The sequence below is a fragment of the Macaca fascicularis genome, chromosome X (genome assembly GCF_037993035.2).
Source record: "Macaca fascicularis isolate 582-1 chromosome X, T2T-MFA8v1.1".
NCBI lineage: Eukaryota > Metazoa > Chordata > Mammalia > Primates > Cercopithecidae > Macaca > Macaca fascicularis.
In genome coordinates, this window is record NC_088395.1 from 160,299,673 (window position 1) to 160,322,588 (window position 22,916).

A 22,916-nucleotide genomic window follows, 5' to 3' on the forward strand; every position below is an offset into this window, starting at 1 on the left:
ATTGCTAGCATGAGAGAAGATGAGAAAGGGACTATTTTCAATAACTTTTGCACGTGCAAGTCACAAACATTCCAGATCCCTTGAATTGCTTGCGGAGGAAGCGGCACGCGGAGGGAGCGGCACGCGGAGGGAGCGGCACGCAGCACGCGGAGGGAGCCACGCCGACATCACATAAACCCGCTGGGCAGCACGCCGGCGCCATTCGCTCTTCAGACGTCGGAGGGTTCGGACTGGGTCTTGAGACACCTAAGGGATTGGATTAATGGCGGATGCTGAGGCGAGCGCTGAGTTGCCGGAGGAGGCCAGACCCGACGGGGGCACCTTGCGGGTGCTGAGAGATATGGCCAGCCGCTTGCGAATCCATTCCATCAGGGCTACATGCTCCACGAGCTCCGGGTAAGTTCTCCTCATTGAAGTCTGGGTCGTGCAGGGGCCACGGGCCCGGTGGCCATGAGGCCGTGTGGTGAAGGGGGAGCCCTCAGAGGCGCAATGGGCTCTGTCGTAGATGCCCTGTCTTGGGCTGTTGGGGTGGGCCGAGCACCCTAGATGGCGGCGAGGCACTCTTCCCCCTAACCCAAGGGTCGGTCGGTTGGTCGGTCGGCCACAGGCTCTGGAAGCTGCCCCTCATTTACCCCCGGCCGAAGTTCTGGAGGTCCCCAAGATCCCCAGTTGGGAGGCAAGGATCCAGACCGGACTGAGGTGGCAGAGGGATGTTGTTGGGATCAAATCGGGCTAGTTGTGGTTTTCATTTTAGCGGGGAGCAGGGCTTCCCGGGTAAGCAGTTGTAGTGGATCCCTGAGGGTGAATGAGCGACCCTAACCCAGGATGTGAGGAGAAAAAGCAATTAAAATTCTAACCTGGGCAACGTGGTGAAACGCCGTCTCTTACCAAAAAATGAAAATAAAAAATGAGTTGGGCATGGGGGCACGCGCCTGCACTCCCAGCTATTCGGGAGGCTGAGGTGGGAGGGTTGCTTTTTGTTGGGTTTGCTGGTATATGCGGTTGATGGTTTTTGCATCAGTTTGAGGGATATTTGTCTCTAGTTGTATTGTAGTATTTGGTTTTGGTATCAAAGTGTAATGCTGGCTTCATAGGATGTTTCAAAGTGTTCCATCTTAAATTTTTTGGAGTGGCCAGGTGTAGTGGCTCCCACCTGTAATCCCAAGCACTTAGGGAAGCCGAGGCAGGCGGATCGTGTGAGCCTAGAAACTAGTTAGAAATCAGCCTGGGCAAGATGGCGAGCCTCTGTACAAAATGTTACAAAAATTAGCTGGGCGTGGTGGCACGTGCCTGTAGTCCCAGCTACGCGGGAGGCTGAGAGGGTCAGGTTTCAGTGAACTGAGATTGCGCAACCGCACTCCAGCCTGGGCGAGAGCGAGACTCTGTCTCAAGGAAAAAAAAGTTAAACCTAGCTGAGCGCGGTGGCTCAGGCCTGCAGTCTCAGTACGTGGGGCCTGAGGCGGGAGGATAGCTTGAGTCCAGGAGTTCGAATTCAGCTTGGGAAACAGTGAGACCCTGCCTCAAAAAAAAAAAAAAAAAAAAAAAAAAAAAAAATTAAAGTAAAAGAAACTGGCAATTGAGTACGAATTGGAACAAAAATGAGCTGTTGGATTTGCTAGTATGCAGTTGATGGTTTTTGCTTCAGTATAAGGGATATTGGTCTATGATTCTTTTTGTTTGTTTTGGTTTTTTGTTTGTTTTGAGATGGAATATCACTCTGTCCCCCAGGTTAGAGTTCAGTAGTGCAGTCTCTGCTCACTGCAAGCTCCACCTCCCGGGTCGACACCATTCTCTTGCCTCAGCCTCCCGAGTAGCTGGGACTATAGGCACCCGCCACCACGCCCGGCTAATTTTTTCTATTTTTCAGTACAGACGGGGTTTCACCGTGTTAGCCAGGATGGTCCCGATCTCCTGACTTCGTGATCCACCCACCTCGGCCTTCCAAAGTGCTGGGATTACAGGCGTGAGCCACCGCGCCCGGCCTGGTCTATGGTTTTATTGTAGTGTTTGCTTTTGTTATCAAAGTGTAATGCTGGCTTCATGGGATGAGTTTCAAAGTGTTCCATCTTAAATTTTTTGAAAGGTCGGGCGTGGTGGCTCCCACCTGTAATCCCAGCACTTTGGGAGGCCAAGGCAGGAGGATTGTGTGAGCCATGGTATATTTTGATGGGAATTGCATTGAATCAACCTGGGCAAGATGGCAAGCCTCTGCAGAATGTTACAAAAATTAGCTGGGCGTGGTGGCACGTGCCTGTAGTCCCAGCTACGCGGGGGACAGAGTTTGCAGTGAACTTAGATTGCGCCACTATACAACAGCCTGGGCAACAGAGGAAGCAAGACATTGTAGAGAAGAAAAAAATTTTTTTTTGAGGAGTTTGAAGAAGATTGTTGTTAATTTTTCTTTAAATGTTTGGTAATAATTGCCTATGAGGCTTTTATTTATTGGGAGTTTTTTTTATTACTGCTGTAGTCTCCTTACTAGTTAGTTGTAGGTCTATTCAGATTTTCTTGTGCTGATTAAGTCTTGTGAGGCTTTCTGTTTCTAGGAATTTATCTATTGTAGATTAACCCATTTGTTGGCATGCGATTATTCATAGTACACTGTCACCTTTTTTATTTCCGTAGAAGCGGTATTAGTGACCCCACTTTAACTTGATGAACTTTTTTTTTTTTTTTCGAGGCAGGGTCTTGCTCTTTCACCTAGGCTGGAGTGCAGTGGTGCAATCATAGTTCACTGCAGCCTCGAACTCTCCTGGGCTTCAAGCGACTCTCCTGCCTCTCAGCCTCTTGAGTAGCTGGAACTACAGGTGCACACCACGGTGCCCTGCCCATCTATTAATAGCTAGTTTTGTTGACCTTTTATAAAGAACCAGCTTTGGCTGGGAGAGGTGGTTCATGCCTGTAATCTCAGCACTTTAGGAGGCCAAGGCAGCTGGATCGCTTGAGCTCAAGAGTTCAGGACAAGCCTGGCCAACATGGGGAAACCCCGTCTCTGCCAAAAATACAACAGTTGGCTAGACATGGCAAGCACCTATAGTCCCAGCTACTTGGAAGGCTGAGGTGGAAAGATTGCTTGAGGCTGCAGTGAGCCATATTTGTGTTCTACACTCTAGCCAGGGTGACAAAGTGAGACCCTGTCTCAAAAAGAAAAAAAAATTGGTTTCACTGATTTTTTCTATTTTCTTAGTCTGTTTTATTTGTGCTTTGATCTTTTTAATTTCTTTCTCCTGCTAGCTTTGAGTTTAGTACTTAAGTTGTAAAGTTAGGTTGTTGATTTGAAGGGTTATTTATTTATTATTACTTTTTGAGACAGAGTCTTGCTGTGTCGCCCAGGCTAGAGATAGAGTTTCTCCATGTTGGCCAGGCTGGTCTCGAACCCCTGGCCTCAAGTGATCTGCCTGCTTCGGCTCCCAAAGTGTTGGGATTACAGGTGTGAGCTACCACACCTGGCCAGATATGAGGGGTTTTAAAAAATGTGTTTACAGCTATAAATGTCCCACTTGGCACTGCTTTTACTGCATCCCATAGGTTTTGGTATTTTGTGCTTCTGTTTTCATTTGTCCCTAAAGGATTTTTCTTTCTTTTTTTTTTTTTTTTTTTTGAAACGGAGTTTTGCTTTTGTTGCCCAGGCTGGAGTGTAATGGCGCGATCTAGGCTCACCGCAACCTCTGCCTCCCAGGTTCAAGCAATTCTCCTGCCTCAGCCTCCTGAGTAGCTGGGATTACACGCATGCACCTCCACGCCCAGCTAATTTTGTATTTTTAGTAGAGACGGGGTTTCTCCATGTTGGTCAGGCTGGTCTCGAACTCCCGACCTCAGGTGATCCATCCACCTCGGCCTCCCAAAGTGCTGGGATTAGAGGCATGAGCCACCGCACCCAGCCTCTCATTTTCTTTTTTTAATTTTAGTACTTTTAGGGGTATACGTGGTTTTTGATTATGTCAATAACTTCTATATTGGTGAATTCTGAGATTTTAATGTACCCATCACCCAAGCAGTGTACGCTGTTCCCAACATGTAGTCTTTTATTCCTCACTTCCTTCCTACCCTCCCCCTTTACTCTCCTCCCCAAAGTCCATTATATCACTCCAAAGCTTAGCTCCACTTACAAGTGAAAACATACAGTATTTGGTTTTCTATTCCTGAGTTACTTCACTTAAAATAATGGCCTCCAGCTCCACCCAAGTTGCTGCAGAATACATTGTTTTTCATATCTGAGTAGTATCCATGTTGTATATACACCACATTCTTTATCTACTCATTGGTTGATGGGCATTTAGGTTGGTTCCTTATCTTTGCAGTTGTGAATTGTGCTGCCTATAAACATGTGTGTGCATGTACCTTTTTCATATAATGACTTTTTTTCTTTTGGGTAGATAGCCAGTAGTGGAATTTCTGGATTGGATGGTAGATAGATGGTAGATCTATTATTTTTCGGTTTTTTGTCTTGGTTTTTTTGTTTGTTTTTTGTTTTGTTTTGTTTTCGTCTTGAGATGGAGTCTTGCTCTGTCGCCCAGCCTGGAGTGCAGTGGCAAAATCTTGGCTCATTGCAACCTCTGCTGCCCGGGTTCAGGGGATTCTCCTGCCTTAGCCTCCCGAGTAGCTGCAACTACAGGCACATGCCACCACTCCCAGCTTATTTTTGTATTTTTAGTAGAGATGGGGTTTCACAATGTTGGCCAGGCTGGTCTCGATCTCTTGACCTTGTGATCCGCCCGCCTCAGCTTCCCAAAGTGCTGGGATTACAGGCGTGAGCCACTGCGTCCAGCCCGATGGTGTATTTTGATGGGAATTGCATTGAATCTGTAGATAGCTTTGGGCAATATTGCCATTTTCACAATACTGGTTCTTCCTATCCATGAGCGTGAGATATGTTTCTGTTTGTGTCATCTGTGATGTCTTTCAGCTGTGTTTTGTAGTTTTTCTTGTAGGTACCTTTCACCTCCTTGGTTAAGTATATTCCTAGGGTGGGTTTTGTTGTTGTTGTTGTTTACAGCTGTTGTGAAAGGGATTGAGTTCTTGATTTGATTCTCAAGCTTGATTGTTGTCGGTCTAGTGCTACTGATTTGTGTACATTTATTTTGTGACCTGAGACTACTGAATTTGTTTATCAGATTTAAGAGTCTTTTGGATGAGTCTTTAGGATTTTGTTTGTTTTTGATGGAGCTTCTGTCACCCAGACTGAAGTGCAGTGGCATGATCTCAGCTCGCTGCAACCTCCACCTCCCAGGTTCAAGCAATTCTCCTGCCTTACCCGAGTAGCTGCGACTACAGGTGTGCGCCACCGCACCCAGCTAATTTTTGTATTTTTAGTAGAGATGGGGTTTCACCAGACCATGGCCAGGCTGGTCTTGAACTCCTAACCTCAGGTGGTCCGCCCATCTCGGCCTCCCAAAGTGCTGGAATTACAGACGTGAGCCAACTGCGCCTGGCCTAGGGTTTTCTAGCTGTCTGATTGTATCATCAGTGTTACAGCACTAGTTTGACTTCCTCTTCTCCAATGTGGATGCCCTTTATTTATTTCGCCATTGCTCTTTGGTTGTGTGAGAGTGTGTTGCTTAATTTTCACAAATTTGTGAATTTTCCAGTTTTCCATCTATTATTGATTTCTAACCTCATCCCATTGCGGTTAGAGAAAATACTTAGTACAATATGTCTTTTTAAATCTTGTTGGCCGGGTGCGGTGGCTCATGCCTGTAATCCCAGCACTTTGGGAGGCTAAGGTGGGGTGGATCACCTGAGGTCAGGAGTTTGAGACCAGCCTAGCCAACATAGTGAAACCCTGTTTCTACTAAAAATGCAAAAATCAGCCGGGCGTGGTGGTGCACGTCTGTAATTCCAGATACTTGGGAGGCTGAGGCAGGAGAATCACTTGAACGCAGAAGGCGGAGGTTGCAGTGAGCCGAGATAGCACCGCTGTACTCCAGCCTGGGCAGCAGAGTGAGACTGTGTCTCAAAAAATAAGTAAATAAAATAAATCTTGCTCCAGAGCCTGAGCTAGATAGTAAAAGGACAGTGTGGATGCAGTTAAGAACCATATATTGTCTGAATTTTTTTGTACATGTTCATTTTGTTCCCTTCACCTTCAAAATTAGTAACAGATGGCTGCATTTTCTCGAGGGATCTGTGTGGCTTTTAAATCTAAATCATCCACTTAGAGGATGTTTGCAAAGCAAGAGGTTTTAGTCCCATTTTCTTTTTCTTTTTTTTTTTTCCGAGATGGAATTTTGCTCTCGTTGCCCAGGCTGGAGTGCAATGGCGTGATCTCGGTTCACCGCAACCTCTGCCTCCCGGGTTCAAGTGATTCTCCTGCCTCAGCCTCCCAAGTAGCTGGTATTACAGGCATGTGCCACCACACTTTTTTTTTTTTTTTTTTTTAGTAGAGATGGGGTTTCTCCATGTTGGTCAGGCTGGTCTCGAACTCCCGACCTCAGGTGATCCGCCCGCCTCGACCTCCCAAGGTGCTGGGATTACAGGCGTGAGCCACCGTGCCCAGTCTAAGTCCCCATTTTCTTAATGGGGACTTTCTTAGTGAAATTTGAAATGAGAGATTATTAATATGAGCTGGGCCTAACATCTTTTTTTACTTACAGCTGGGCAGAGCTCCAGAGAGTTGGTTTTCTCCCCTGCTGTGTCTTGTCCCTTCCCCCTTTTTAATTAATTAGGACCTGGCTGGACTCACATGCAGGCCGCTTTCTAAGAGCAGCAGTTACTTTGCCAACACTCAGAAAGGTCCTCAGTTACTCTACCATGACAAATTGCTCAGTATGTCACCATTCACTTCCTAAAAGAAATTCATTGTAGAAAGTAGAATGGGCTCTTCATGGCATTTCTGGTTAGCAATGCTCCTGAAAGTTCCTCGGCATGTGGAAAGGCCACAAATGAATTTAAGCGTGTGAAAGAATACTCACGTCAGAGGCATGAAGGAAACTTGCCCTGAGTCCACAGTGCTCTGCTGTTAGGAGCTGGCCTCGCTGTGCGCACGGGGAGGGGTGGTGAGGTTACTGGGCTTTAAAGCACCCTTCCAGCCCGTGAGCCCTGCATTCCTTACCCTTGGTTGGATTCTTCCCGGGCTGGGAGAAATGACTGCTTCTATGAGGAGACCATGTGCCAAGATCACGTGTTAGGAACTAGTTGCTGTGAGAAATGACCAGTGTCGTGTCTTTCTTTCAGCCACCCTACATCCTGTAGCAGTTCTGCCGAGATCATGTCTGTGCTGTTCTTCTACATCATGAGGTACAAGCAGTCAGATCCAGAGAATCCAGACAACGACCGATTTGTCCTCGCAAAGGTATGCCGGGGGGAGCCCAGGGCTGCTGTGGTGCTTGCCAGTTAAGCCCAGTTTGAACAGCCACCATGTGGGAACAAGGCCTGAAATGGGCCTCGTTTATCATTTTGGTTCTTCCTTTGCATCTTAAAGCTTTAGTGTTCTAGTGAGGGCCACTTGGAGCCCTGTGATGGCATGGTAGGAAGGGTGGCTTGGGAGAGCTGGCTGTCCTTCCTTTCCTTTGGTCATACCCTACCTCACCCCACTTAGCATGAAAGCTTCCTCCTTGGCGGGTTATGCTGCTCCCACCCTCTGTGCTGCCTGAGCAGAGGCAGGCAGCCTCAGTGAATCCCACTCACTGAGCCTGGGGGAAATTGAGCGTAACTGGGAGGGACATCCCACCCCTGTCAGTCAGCTTCCTCCTCTTCTATGTTTGTGCAGATCTGACCTGAAACTGATGGGGCACTTCTCATTAGATTGGGCGCAATACCAGCCACCTCATGATGTTGGGGGATAGGAAAGAAAAAACCTCAAGGTCAATCTGTGTGGCTGGTTTGATGCCATCTCAAAGTACACTGTGTCCCGAAGCAAATTAAAACCTGGCTAGGGGCCGGGCGCAGTGGCTCATGCCTGTAATCCCAGCACTTTGGAAGACTGAGGTGAGCGGATCACTGGAGGCCAGGAGTTCGAGACCAGTGTGGTCAACATAGCAAAACTCTGTCTCTACTTAAAAATAAACAAATAAATAGATAAATAAATAAATTAGCTGAGCGTGGTAGCACATGCCTCTAACCTCAGCTTTTTGGGAGGCTGAGGCACAAGAATTGTTTGAACCTGGGAGGCAGAGGTTACAGTGAGCTGAGATCGTGCCACTGCACTCCAGCCTGGGCGATAGAGCAAGACTCCTTCTCAAAAGAAAAAAAAATAATCTGGCTGGGTAGAGTACTGTGTCCAAATAGAAATGTCAGATTAGCACAGTGGGAAGTAAAGACAAAAACTATGGGCATAGTTGAGGTGCCTAAAGGTCATAATTGTGACCCTTGTCTTGGTGTCTGAACCATAATGTCAAACGGTTTGGCAAAAAATAAATAGAATTTATATGTGTACACGCATGTGTGGAGAGAGAGAGGATGTAAATGCCTTCCATTACTTTTAGTTGGTTACTGGAGGTAAGCAGTATACAGGAAGGAATTCATTGTGCTAGTCTTTAAACATGTCTGTAAACTTGAACTTTTTTTATGTCTTTTTTTCTTTATTTTTGGGGGGAGATAGAGTCTCGCTTTTGCCCAGGCTTGAGTGCAGTGGCTCGGGCTCAGCAAAATGCACTCCTGACCACCTGGCCTCAAGCAATCTTCCCACTTCAGCCTCTTGAGTAGATGGGATTACAGGCATACGCCACCACGACCGGCTAATTTTTGTATTTTTTGTAGAGACAGGGTCTCACTATGTTGCCCAGGCTGGCCTTAAACTCCTGGGCCCAGGCACCCACCTCTGCTTCCCAAAGTGCTGGGATTACAGTCAACAAGCCACCACTTCCAGCCCCCTTTACAATGAAAATTGAAAAAACAAAATTAGATGTATAAATGCAATATGGGTGTTTAGATTTCTGGTTTAAAATAAGGAAAGGCTGGGTACAGTGGCTCACACCAGTGCTTTGGGAGGCTCTGGCAGGAGGATCTCTTGAGACCGGCCTAGGCAACATAGCAAGACCCCAATCTCTACAAAAAATACGAAAATTAGCTGGGCATGGTGATGCGTGCCTGCAGCTACTCAGGAGGCTAAGGTGGGAGGATCACTTGAGCCTGGGAGACAGAGCGCAAGACCCTGTCTCCAAAAAAAAAAAAAAAAGTCTAGACTGTCATGTAACAGCTGCTATCAGAGCCATTGGCCTTAGGGGATGAAGAGGCTTTCTATTGGGCAGCAGCACACCAGGCACTGTTCAGCTGCCAGAATTTGTGTGTTCATCAGATTTAGCTGGTAGATGAAATTGGAACAAAAGAGAAAACATGTGAAGCATAGTCCATTGTGGTTTGCCTGGGGACGGGGCAAACAGCCATCCTCCAGGCAGAGCAGATCTGTATTCTAGCCTTTCACCTCCCTGAATCGTCTACCCCCACAGCATAAGGGTTCTTAAGAAAGACAACACCCATGTGGGAGCACTTCTGCCATAACAGGCATCATACTGATGCCTCACCATTTTCTCAGTCTATCCTCACTTTATCCTTAACCTCCTGTCACCTAAGGGGCTCTGGTCTCCATTGCACCCATAAAATCTTTGAGATGGGCCCGCTGGCCTCACACTTCACAGCTAGAGGGAAGCAGAGTTGGTCTGTACTGCTGAGCCCAGGCTTGGTCCATTATTTTGTAGGACTTCCAAGGGCATGCAAGGCGACTGGGAGCCAGAGCTTGTTACCTGAGTGTGGTGGGTGCCATAGGAAGGGAGACGTGACTGGAGACATAGTCAAAAGAGACTTGAGTTGAGTGGGACAGTTGTGCTGGGCTGGTAATGCAGAACCAAAAGGGAGTCTCTGGTGGGCACAAAGCATGCAGAGAATGCCGGAGAAGGTCAAGAGTACCCAGGGAGTAGCAGAGGGTAAGAGGCAAGAAGCAGATCTGAGAATCATAAATACCATCCATCCATCTACAGTAGTGATGACCCTGCTCTTCTCTGCTGGAAAGGCACTGACGTTTGAGCAGAGGAGGGTGACAGGCAGGAAACAAACTTTTAAGTCAATAGATGGAGTGTCAGGTGGGGCCAAGCATCTGGGATCAAGTAAAAGTGGAGGAGGTAGGAGGCACTGGTTGAAAAAGAATGGTCCAGAAAGACCTCAGTGCTGACGCTTGTGTAGGGATTTGGAAGAGGCAGGAGAGTGAGCTGTGTCCACATCCAGGCACAAGCACTCCACTAGTGGGTGCCATGAGTGCTAAGGCCCTGAGGCAGGTATATGCCCACTGTGTTCAAGGAGCAGCAAGGAGGCCAGGGTGCCGGAGCAGTGGGAGGGAGAAATGGAGGTGATGGGGGCTGGGGTGGGCAGACAGGTGCAAAAAGTTGAGCTGTACTTGGTGGGAGGTGGGAAGACCTTGAAAAGTTAACAGAGCCGGGCGCGGTGGCTCAAGCCTGTAATCCCAGCACTTTGGGAGGCCGAGACGGGCGGATCACGAGGTCAGGAGATCGAGAGACGATCCTGGCTAACACGGTGAAACCCCGTCTCTACTAAAAAATACAAAAAAAAAAATAGCCGGGCGAGGTGGCGGGCGCCTGTAGTCCCAGCTACTCGGGAGGCTGAGGCAGGAGAATGGCGTAAACCCGGGAGGCGGAGCTTGCAGTGAGCTGAGATCCGGCCACTGCACTCCAGCCTGGGTGACAGAGCAAGACTCCGTCTCAAAAAAAAAAAAAAAAGAAAAGTTAACAGAGATGTGATCAGTCAACTTCAGTTTTAACAGGCTCCCCCTGGTGGCTAGATTGAGAATGGCTGTGCGGGAGGCTGGGAGGCCACTGCAGTGACAGATGCAAGGGATGTTTAAGACCAGGTTGAAACGGTGGCTGCAGAAGCTGTTGGGTAAATTCAGTATGCTTGCAAGTTGGGCCTCTCCAGTCAGTGCAGCAGCTCTTTGGCATGACCTTGTGGGCCACAGAGGGCCACATCTTCTGCTTGGGTTAGTGATGACCCTGTGCCTGCAAACGGAATGTTGGGGGTGGGGTAAATGCTAGTAGAAAGGGATTCATTTGTAGCATGGGCACTTCTAGATGACCACTTGTAAGATCTCAGTTGACCTGAGTTTTATAAACCAGGGAACCAGAATAGTCTGGTTTCTGTTTAAGAATCCATATCCTCCATAGGATTGAACATCTGATTTGTACATGACCGGGAAAGGCCGTGGGAAAATGGCAAAAATCATAGTTTACATTTTCTGCTTTGCATTTAGGCTCCCTGTCTCTATTCCCAAAGCTCCAGCCACCCTTGCCATACTGTATGGATTAGCTATGACTCCCCAGGCAGGGACAGTGGATGTCTTCGTCACCTTAGTCACCTGAGTTTCCAGCCCGGGCTGAGCCCTGGGCTTGACCCATTGTCCACTTGTAACGTTGATCGGAAGCTTGGGGTGCATATGGGTGTGGGGAAGAGGAATTCACCCAGCGGGGTGGGAGGGGCCGTTTGGATGGAACACTGCTACCCAGCTGACAGGAGCAGCCTGCACTCAGTGTGTGAGTCCACCTGATACCATGTCCTGCAGCTGCATCAGGGTTCCCTGGGTCCCTTCTCTTACAGAGACTGTCGTTTGTGGATGTGGCAACAGGATGGCTTGGACAAGGACTGGGCGTTGCATGTGGAATGGCATATACTGGCAAGTACTTCGATCGGGCCAGGTAAGGCTCTTACCCAGAAGCCATTTAACTGCCCTGCATCCCCCTTCCTAGAGTCTTGGGGGACAGCCACCTATCTCCGTGAGGTGGAGAGCCCTAAAGGGCTAGTCCCCATCACATCCCGTGGTGACCCCTCTGGAAGGCTTCCCTGTGCCTTCTCCCCTCCTCGGGCAGCTGCCCCGCTTCCTATCCCACAGGTCTGTTGAAAGGTTTCAGCTGCTGTTGCCTTTCCGTTCTATAGCTTTTTTGAAGATTTCCAGCACTTTAGTGGGGTCTGGGATGTGTGGTTTGTTTTTGAGACTGAGTCTCACTCTGTGGCCAGGCTGGAGTGCAGTGGCATGATCTCAGCTCACTGCAACCTCTGCCTCTCGGTTTCAAGTGATTCTCCTGCCTTAGCCTCCTGGGTAGCTGGGATTACAGGCATGCACCACCATGCCCAGCTAATTTTTGTATTTTTAGTAGAGATGGGGTTTCGCCATGTTGGCCAGGCTGGTCTCAAATTCCAGACCTCAGGTGATCCGCCTGCCTTGGCCTCCCAAAGTGCTGGGATTACAGGTGTGAGCCACTGTCCCTGGCCGGATGTGTTTTCTTGATGGGAACACTCACATCGTTGGTTGTGGAGGAATTTACTTCACAGCAGAACACGTTTCCAAGTGGGGTGTTTTGATTGTGGATTATTGTAAATAAGTTGTAAGAACAGAACTAGAAAGTGGTGGCTGGGCGTGGTGGCCTGGGCCTGTAGGCAGGAGAGTCACTTGAACCCGGGAGGTGGAGGTTGCAGTGAGCCAAGATCACGCCATTGCACTCCAGCCTGGGTGACAGACACACTGTCTCAAAAAAAAAAAAAAAAAAAATTAGAAGATGGCAATGCTTTAAAAGGGAACTTACCAGGAAAATGAATGTGTAAATGTTTGGGGAACTTAAGGGTGCTACTTTCTTCCCCTTCCCCTCTGGCCCTGTTTGCTTATTGATAAGGAAATGTGGCAGAAGAACCTAAAAGTTGCTTTACAGTTAGAAAGAGAAAACTAGCCAGAGGCAAAGCCTGTTTGTGAGCCCCAGGCTCTTCAAGCTCGGCTTCCTTAGCTGCTGGGCTGGGGCAGAGTTGATGACGGAAATTGTGGGAAGTGGATGGTCTGAAGCAGCTGCTCCAATTGCTTCCATTTCTCCTCCTGAAACGCATTTGCTTGGTTGGCCCAGATGAGCCCCCACAGGGTCCTAAACCTCTCTTGTCTTGCTCCAGCTACCGGGTGTTCTGCCTCATGAGTGACGGCGAGTCCTCAGAAGGCTCTGTCTGGGAGGCAATGGCCTTTGCTTCCTACTACAGTCTGGACAATCTGGTGGCGATCTTTGATGTGAACCGCCTGGGACACAGTGGTGCATTGCCCGCCGAGCACTGCATAGACATCTATCAGAGGCGCTGCGAAGCCTTCGGGTAACTGTATTCCCTTGCGCTTGATTTCCATTCTGTCCTGCCCCCTTCATCTCTTGTAACCCAGCCTGCTCCTCTGTTGGCAGGTGGAACACTTACGTGGTGGATGGTCGGGACGTGGAGGCGCTGTGCCAGGTGTTCTGGCAGGCCTCTCAGGTGAAGCACAAGCCCACTGCTGTGGTGGCCAAGACCTTCAAGGGCCGGGGCACACCAAGTAAGCAAGCCCTTTCCTCCTGCTCCTGGTTGTTAAAAGCATCTGTCCGCTCAGCAGCAGAGGCGGGGAGAGGCTTAAATGGGCCTAGGAAGATGACTCATTTAGTGAATAGCAGTTCTGCCTGGAGTATATGCTGGAGGCTCCTGCTCTCTTATTTTCACTAGCTAGTGTCTGCTTAGCGTAGGAGGGGACATCGAAAGCCCTAGCAGGTGGACAGTGATGTACTGCCTGCACGAGGGAGTGTCTAGGAATACAGCCCATTGGAGGACTGACGGGGAACAATCTCTACGGTTAGTAGAATCAGAAAGTGTGCTGTGTGTATGAGCAGGTGCAGAAATAAGAGTGCATACTTAAACACGTGCCTAGGTCCACACTTTTCTGGAAGAACCCTGGGAGTTGGGGAAGAAGGGAGCTTGGAATCACCAACTATCACATTTCAAGGCTGATAGCTGAAATTGTTTATCTCAATTTAACTCATTACAAAGAGTGTAGTTCCTGGATTTTTTTTAGGACTATAGACATTTTAGAATAAAACCGTTCTGTGACTCCTACCGAAAATATAGTTTTACTCTGGTACCCTCCGTTCAGTAACTTATTTTGCCAGTGTGTTCCCGGCAGGACCCTGGGTATTGGCCTTGCCTCTGCCTCCCTCTCATAGGCCCACACATACACCCAGTCCCCTAGATTACATATCTTGGACTCATTCACTCCTCCCCGTCTCTACTACCATGGCTGTTGCCACACCCATCATCTCTCCCAAAGTTCCAGCTGGCCTGCCTCCGCACCAGTCTCTACACTGCCACCACAGTGATCTTTCTATAATGGATCTGATCAGTCACTTTCCCCACTCCAAACCCTTCAATAGTTTCCAATCTTGCTTTAGATAAAACTCAAACTTCTCATACCCACAAGACCCACCCTCCATGGTGTGCCCTACCTGTCTCTCCAGCCTTGTCATCATTCTCCCTTCCACTCACCAGTGGCCCTCAGGGGCATAGCTAGGTGCAGTGGCTTGCACCTATAATCCCAGCTACTTAGGAGGCGGAGGCGGGAGGATCACTCGAGCCCAAGGAGTTGGAAGCTGTGGTGAGTTATGACCACCCGCTGCACTCCAGCTTGGGGAGGAGTCATAGCACGCTATGACCCCTGTCTCAAAACAAAAAGCCTCAAGACCTTTGTCCAAGCTGTTCTCTCTGGCTGCAGCAGCATCCCAGGCCCTCCGTGCCAGGTGTTCCTCCTGTGAGTCCTAGGGTGACGTCTTTTTCATCAGGGTCTGTTTTTCAGGTGACCTCATAGGCACTCATTAAATATTTATGGAATGGATGTCTTTTATTTGTTTCATTACAGGTATTGAGGATGCAGAAAGTTGGCATGGAAAGCCAATGCCAAGAGAAAGAGCAGATGCCATTATCAAATTAATTGAGAGCCAGATAGAGACCAGCAGGAATCTTGACCCACAGCTCCCCATTGAGGACTCACCTGAAGTCAACATCACAGATGTAAGGATGACCTCTCCACCTGATTACAGAGTTGGTGACAAGGTAGGCAGAAAGGTGGATAATTGAATAAACAAGGTATGTCAACTGCTTTGTTCTCTAATGTTGTTCATATATACACAGGATTCTTCATTTATTCTGGTCTCCACGGACGAATCAATTATTAGAGTAATGTATAACAGTTTATAAGCAATAAAGAGAGGTTTGCCGTTTTAAAAAAATAGATTTAGGGGCACAAAGTGCAGTTCTGTCACATGGATAGATTTTGTGTAGTGGTAAGGTCTGGGCTTTCAGTGCACCCAGCATCAGAGTAGTGGACATTGCACCCAATAGGTACTTGATCCTTCACCACTCCTATCCCCCCTTCTCTTTTATTAGGTCTGATTTTTATTTTTGGCTTTCACACGTGTGTCTGAATTTTCTGATTGGTCCATTGCTATTTATTAACTCCTGGTGTGGTGTGCCTTTTTATTGCTTCCCAACTTCGGTTTGTGCACGGAACTGCTACAATTCTGTGTCTCCGCTAAGAATACTGGTCCCAGGCGGGCTGATCTTTTGAACTTACTCTCTGAATTACACAGAGGAGCAGGCCAATTCATCAGAAACCTCAAAAAGGAATAAAATTATGCACAAAACTCTGAATATCAAGTCCTTTTGGTTTTTAGCATGTTTACATCCTGCCTTCTGGTATAGCAGACCTGACATAGGCAAGTTCTCTATGGCCTAGAGGAAGTAAGATGGCGAGCCTAGGGAGGAAGGACATACTTTCTGACCCTTCTTTATTTGGAGAAATTTTGAGTGTTGTTTGTGTTTTCTTAGCCTGGTAATGAGGGTTAAAAATAAATGAATTTTGGGCCAGGCGCGGTGGCTCACGCCTGTAATCCCAGCACTTTGGGAGGCCGAGGCGGGCGGATCACAAGGTCAGGAGATCGAGACCACGGTGAAACCCCGTCTCTACTAAAAATACAAAAAATTAGCCGGGCACGGTGGCGGGCGCCTGTAGTCCCAGCTACTCAGGAGGCTGAGGCAGGAGAATGGCGTGAACCCGGGAGGCGGAGCTTGCAGTGAGCCGAGATTGCGCCACTGCACTCCAGCCTGGGCGACAGAGCGAGACTCCGTCTCGAAATAAATAAATAAATAAATAAATAAATTTTGAATACTTGAGAAATCAGAAGATAAAAACCAGAAGAAAGAAAAAGGTGTATCAACAGAGGGTGGGCCAGGCACAGTGGCTCACACCTGTAATCCCAGCACTATTAGGAGGCCAAGGCAGGAAGACCAGTTGAGCCCAGGAGTTCAAGACTAGCCTGGGCAAAGTAGTAAGACCCCATCTCTACATATAATTTAAAAATTAGCCAGGCATGGTGCCATAATGTGGTTCCAGCTACTCTGGAGACTGAGGCAGGAGGATCACCTGAGCCCAGGAGTTTGAGGGGATAGTGAGCTATGATTGGGCCACTGCATTCCAGCCTGGGCAACAGAGCGAGACTCTTGTCTCAAAAAAAAAATTTTTTTTTTTAGAAAACCGAATAACGCTATAGTTGTATAATTGGTATGAAAACGTGAAAAGCGGGGGGAGCATTTTTAGGAATACATAAAATATCAAAATTGACTAAAAGAGGTACAAAAAACTTAAATGAATCAATAGCCCTAGAAAAAATGGAGAAAGCTATCCAAGGGCTATCCCCCAAAGCTCCAGGCTCACCAGGTTATATAAGAGTGACTCATTTTTAACCTTCCCAAAAAGAGTAATTTCTAAACTGTTTCACATTTTTCCAAATACGGAGGAAGATGAAAATGTCATCGCGATTTATGAAGCGAAAATGTGACAAAGTTAGCCTAAAGAAAACTGTAGAGCAACTTTATTTGTGAATAGCAATATAAGAATTCTAAATAGAACATTAACCCATCTCAACTTCATTAGTACATTAAAAAAGTTAAGTGAATCAGTGAGCTCAAATTAGTAATGCAGGTGACTCATGCCAGGAGACGTAGGAATAGAATTCACTGTTCTAGTATTAGGTCAAAGGACGGGGGGGAGTGTGATCATCATCATACACACTAAACAAAAGCAATTCATAAAATTCAACATTTTTTTTTTTTTTTGAGATGGAGTCTGGCTCAGTCACCCAGGCTGGAGTGCTTGGCTCACTGCAACCTCTGCCTCCTGGGTTCAAGTGATTCTTCTGCCTCAGCCTCCCAAGTAGCTGGGATTATAGGCACCAGCCATCATACCCAGCTAATTTTTGTATTTTAGTACAGACAGGCTTTCACCTTGTTAGCCGGGCTGGTCTCGAACTCCTGACCTCAGGTGGTCCACCTGCCTCAGTCTCCCAAAATGCTGGGATTACAGGTGTGAGCCACCACACCTGGCCAAGTAATTTGAAAAATATAATGAGAACCATTGATGTCGGAAATCTCACTCCTGAGCTGTGGAGTGTTTACCTGCTTAGGAAGTGGGGGTCAGGGGAGGGGGGGGATGTTAACTAAAAAGAGCACAGTTTGAGAAAAACTTGAATGCCACATCAGCTATTTAGTATGGATTTAAGATTGGCTAGCAATCCATGTTTATGACATTAAAGGAAATTTTTGGTGAGTCACAAACTTACTTTCTTCAAGATAGATGATAATTTGTCATTCTACGATATGGCACCTTCCTTCTGTAGTCGTTCCTTCTAAATGCATTTGAAGAAACTCTACCCCCTGATTCTTTCTTCTAGATAGCTACCCGGAAAGCATGTGGTTTGGCTCTGGCTAAGCTGGGCTATGCAAACGACAGAGTCATTGTGCTGGATGGTGACACCAAGTACTCTACCTTCTCTGAGATATTCAACAAAGAGTACCCTGAGCGTTTCATCGAATGCTTTATGGCTGAGCAAAACATGGTGAGTGTATAGTGTCTCTCAGGGCTTCTTACAATTAATGGCCCACTGGACACAGGAGGCCCAGCATGTGCTAGTTTTTCTTTCCATTTATGAAAGCAAAAGGAGTGGAAAAAAAATTCCAGGGAAACAGGAGGCAAGTAGCCAGGTAGAGTCTGAGAGGTGGCTTCTAGGTCTGCTACGAGGGCCGTAATAGACTACTCGGCACTCTCTGGGCACCCTCTCCAAGTTGGCTGAGGGCAGCAGGCCCAAGGCCACAGACAGTGGGCCCTCTGAGCCTAGAACCATCTGAACCCAGGGCTCTGGGCCTGAAGCATCCCAGGCTCCCCAGTAGCTCATTCTGCCCAGTTCTGCAACCACCCAGAGGCACATTGGTTGAGGAGTCACAGGGAATGCAATTTTTTTCTCTCCGCTGTAGAGGGGCCTAATATATCACAGAAATGCAAATGTTGTACTTACTGCAATCACAAGAATATCAATACCTAGAGCTGGTGCCTTAGGCAAAGCCATTCTGCTTATCTGTGCCTCAGTCTCTCCCCAGAGGGATACTGATGCAGCGAGTATCTCAAGCACATGCACACAAGCACACCTCTCTCAAGAGAGGAAGGAGTTACTGCCAGTAAACCCTTTGAACTCTAAAGCTCTGTGTGTCATAGATGTTGCCCATCTCCTGTCATTATGCCAGAAAACCACAGGCCAGCAGGTCTTATGTGACCACCAGTGACTTTATGTGGAACAAGTAGTATTTTTTTAAAAAATTTTTTGAGACCAAGTCTCGCTCTGTCGCCCAGGCTGGAGTGGAGTGCTCGGCTCATTGCAAGTTCCGCCTCCTGGGTTCATGCCATTCTTCTGCCTCAGCCTCCCGAGTGGCTGGGACTACAGGCGCCCGCCACTACATCTTGCTAAATTTTTTGTATTTTTTTAGTAAAGACGGGGTTTCACTGTGTTAGCCAGGATGGTCTCGATCTCCTGACCTCGTGATCCGCCCACCTCGTGATCCGCCCACCTCAGCCTCCCAAAGTGCTGGGATTACCGACATGAGCCACCGCGCCCGGCCAGTGTTTTAAATTTTTTAAAAATCAGTTGCCAGCATTTAAAAATCAGATTATAGGTGTGGTGGCACAAGCCTGCAGTCCCAGCTACTCGGGACTCTTAAGGCAGGAGGATGCTTGATCCTGGGACTTTAATGCTGCAGTGTACCACTGCATTCCAGCCTGTGAAACAGCGAGACCCCATCTCAAAAAAGAATCAGGAGGTTTTATATAGAATACACATTTCTGGATTCTTTTGAAAGATGGGAAGAACTGCTACCACAGGGTGGCATTCCCTCCCGACGCCAGTTGACTGAAGCCAAAAAGCACCCCTGTTGAGATGGGTACCCCCACAGCTCCCCATGCTCTGCTGGGCCATTTGGTTTTTTTGTTGTTTTTTGTTTTTTCAAGATGGAGTTTCTCTGTCACCAAGGCTGGAGTGCAGTGGCATGATCTCAGCTCACTGCAACCTCTGCCCCCCAGGTTCAAGCGATTCCCTTGCCTCAGCCTCCCAGGTAGCTGGGATTACAGACATGCACCACCACGCCTGGCTAATTTTTGTATTTTTAGTAGAGACAGGGTTTCAGAAACCCATGTTGGTCAGGCTGGTCTCCAACTCCTGACCTCAGGTAATCTACCTGCCTCGGCCTCCCAAAGTGCTGGGATTACAGGCATGAGCCCCCGAGCCTGGCTCATTAAGCTGTTTTCATTTTGAATGGAAAACAATGCAATCCATAATTTTCTGGATTGACGTTCCTATCAAAAAGTTTGCTCCCCACCTCACTGGTTCCCTCAGCACACAGCCATGTAGTCTTTTCCGTGCCTGCTGATACGTTCTCACAGTTGGAAAAAAGTTGTAAAGAAAAGGCGAGCAGGTGGCATTTAGTGCCATGCTGAAGAAGGTGGCTACAGTGTAGAGCTTGACCGGGGCAGTCAGGGACAGCCTCTCAGAAAAGGTGATACTTAAGCTGAGTCTCACGTGGCGAGGGGTCAGCCGTGTACAGATGTGGGAGACAGCGTTTCAAGCAGGGGGCATGGCCAGCTGTAGGCAGGCCCAGGCTTGGGATGTTTGGAGAGCAGAGGGAAGGCCAAGTGGTAGAAGCATGGTGAACACAGAAAGCTCTCCAGGGCCCAGGTCATACGGGGTCTTACAGAGGCCCTGTTCAGTATCTGTGGTTCTCTTGCAGTTTGCTGGGAAGCAACTGGAGGGCTTTAAGCAGGAAAGCAACAGCCTGCATTTTCCAAAACTCTGAAGAGTGAAGAATGGCTTCACGTAGGAAAGGGAGGAGAAGGAGAGGGTGACTTGGACCAGGGCAGTAGCTGTGGAGTCGGAGGGAAGCAGACTTGTCACATATTGCCTTGGCAGGAGAGCCAGCAGGATGCCAACAGCAGGTGTCAGGACAGGAACCAAGGCTGGCACTTGAGTGTGGGCGGCAGCACCTGAGGGAAGGTGGTATCACCTCTTGAGATTGACAAGACTGGGAGAGAAGTGGACTGGGGGGCACCAGCAGGAGCTCTCTGTGGGCCTAGGGGGTTGGGGCACCGGTTAGATGCACGGAGGAGAGACAGTGGTATCAGATGGCTGGGCAGTAGATCAGTCAGTCATTTTCACATGTGGCTGCTCCACACCGCTAAATGCAGTTTTCTAAACTACATATACCTTGGCATAGTTTTTAAGCTAACATCATTTTTTTATTTTTGTTTTTTGTAGAGACACAGTCTTGCTCTGTCACCCAAGTTGGAATGCAGTGGCACAGTCATGGCTCACCGCAGCCTCAAACTCCTGGGCTCAAGGGGTCCTCTGGCCTCGGCCTCTTGAGGAGCTGGGACTATGAGCATGAGCCACCATGCCTGGCCACATCTAAATTTTTAATCACAAATTTAAATAGTTGCAAAGGATGTAGTTGTTCATATATTGACATTTTTGATACTTTAATACTCAAATCATGCCGTTAAAGATGACACTGGCTAGGCATAGTGGCTCACCTGTAATCCCAGCACTTTGGGAGGCTGAAGCTGGAGGATTGCTGGAGTTCAAGAGTTCAAGACCAGGCTGGGCGTGATGGCTCATGCCTATAATCCCAGCACTTTGGGAGGCCAAGGCAGGTGGATCACGAGGTCAGGAGATGGAGACCATCCTGGCTAACATGGTGAAACCCTGTCTCTACTAAAAATACAACAACAACAACAAAAATTAACCAGGCATGGTGGCAGACGCCTGTAGTCCCAGCTACTCGGGAGGCTGAGGCAGGAGAATGGTGTGAACCCGGGAGGCGGAGCTTGCAGTGAGCCAAGATCACTCCACTGCAGCCTGGGCAACAGAGCGAGACTCCATCTAAAAAAAGAAAGAGTTCAAGACCAGCCTGAATAACATAGTGAGACCTGGTCTCTAATTTAAAAAAAAAAAATTCATGCTAAGCCACTTTTCTTTGTCAGAAATTAAATCCCTTTTTCTACTTTATTTCCAATTTCCATTCCATTCGTTTCCCCAATATATCTTTATGCATGAAAGCCTTTTATTGATTGTCCTTTAATTTTTTCTGCAACAAAAATATGCATATAAATTGATAGCTTTTTAAAAAAAATTATAGGCCTCTGAGCATTAGGTTTTTTCTGAAGTGAGATAGAGTTTTTATTATTATTAGCTAGTATGTTAGTGGATGAATATACTTGTAATTTGAATGTGATAGCATTGAGAACAGATTCTGTTCCTGTTTTTCATTTTAATGATGTGCTACGAAACCTTACATGAATAAGTAGATGGGAAGGGAAGTTTTGTTGGAGGAATGTCACTCAATTCTTTGAATTCCTTCCCAGTTATAAGCCAAAAAAATCACATACTGATCTTTCATGTAAAGTTGTTTATTTAAAAATTATTTGCAGAGTTGACAGTTTCATTAGTTAAGTTCTTCACTTTCTCTCCACCAGCATAGTTATTTCAAATTGTCCTCTTTGCTTGGGTCTGGAGGTTCTTCACTCCAGGATGATCCCCCTGTAAGAGTCAGGTGACTGAGAGCATGCCCTTTGGGGATCAGGTTGCTAGGAGGTGATTGTTAAAAGAGACAGTGGGAGACCCGGGGCAGTGGCTCACACCCATAATCCCACAACTTTGGGAGGCCAGCCGAGGCGGGTGGATCACGTAAGGTTAGGAGTTCGACACTAGCCTGACCAATATGGTGAAACCTCGTCCCTACTAAAAATACAAAAATTAGCCGGATGTGGTGGCAGGTGCCTGTAATCCCAGCTACTCGGGAGGCAGAGGCAGGAGAATCGCTTGAACCTGGGAGGCAGGGTTGCAGTGAGCCAAGATTGTGCCACTGCACCGCAGCCTAGGTGACAGAGCAAGACCTTGTTTAAAAAAAAAAAAAAAAAAAGACTGTGGAAGGGAAGTACGGCCCCTCCTTTTGGCAGATGAATGTAGACAGAGTTGATCTGGAGTTGGGAATCTTGAGTGTAACACCCACAGCCACATCCCCTTTGGAAAGCCCGTGTGTAGCCCCAGAGAGGTTTGTATTCTAGTTTGAAGCCTACTGGGGTATTTGAGCCCAGACTTCTGGGGAAGTGGGGTAAGGAATGGCAATGTAAAGTGGGGGTCATTACCAGAATGCAGATCAGGGGAGCATTGGGCCAGATGCGACTTCCCAAGGATGCCCAGGGCCCTGAGGACTTGCCCCAGCAGCGCCCATGAGGCGACAGCACCGGGCCACTGCCACACTGCAGAAACTGAGAGGAGGAAACGTCTTGAGATCAAGTCAAGTCACAGGCCAGCCAAGGTCAGGCAGCCTCTTGGTTTTGTGGCTTCGAGGTACCTTGTGGCGATGGTAGCCTAGATGAAGTTGGCTGGGAAGAGCGTGGGAAATGAGAAGGAAGGGGCAATGACTCTAGGCAAGTTTTGAGAAGTTTGCTATGAAGGAGAACACAGATGTGAAGGCAGGACAAGGCAGAGATGGGGGTGTGCAGATAAAAGGTACTGGCACACACCTGAATGGAAATGGAATGATCCAAGAGAAAAGGAAGTAGCACAAGAGGGGAGGAGGAGCTGCATGGCTGGAGACCCCTGTGAGAAAGGAACAGGATGGATTCAGGATGTCCTGCTAGGGCGTGGACCTTGGAAAACTGCGGGTACCAGGAGGGCAGGCAGAAGAGACTCGTCTCTTGCTCCCTAGGAGCTATGAGCTGAGGGCACCATCTGAGCAGGAGGGACAGACGGGTGCCCAGGGTTTGAGGAAAG

General features: G+C 47.9%; 1 protein-coding gene across 2 annotated transcripts in view; it reads left to right on the plus strand.

The window, feature by feature from the left end:
• Positions 1–203: 203 nt before the first annotated feature.
• Positions 204–22,916, plus strand: part of TKTL1 (transketolase like 1) — a 32,148-nt gene continuing 9,435 nt past the window's right edge. Inside the window, exons 1-7 of one of the 2 annotated variants that reach the window (XM_074029663.1) lie at positions 204–396; positions 7,174–7,291; positions 11,539–11,636; positions 12,874–13,065; positions 13,149–13,276; positions 14,624–14,817; positions 17,493–17,657. In XM_074029663.1, the coding sequence (XP_073885764.1) occupies positions 263–396; positions 7,174–7,291; positions 11,539–11,636; positions 12,874–13,065; positions 13,149–13,276; positions 14,624–14,817; positions 17,493–17,657 (1,029 nt within the window). In that variant the 5' untranslated portion in view covers positions 204–262. Of the gene's footprint in view, positions 397–7,165; positions 7,292–11,538; positions 11,637–12,873; positions 13,066–13,148; positions 13,277–14,623; positions 14,818–17,492; positions 17,658–22,916 lie in introns of those variants that run through there. The other variant, XM_015443726.3, reaches the window with a different exon arrangement.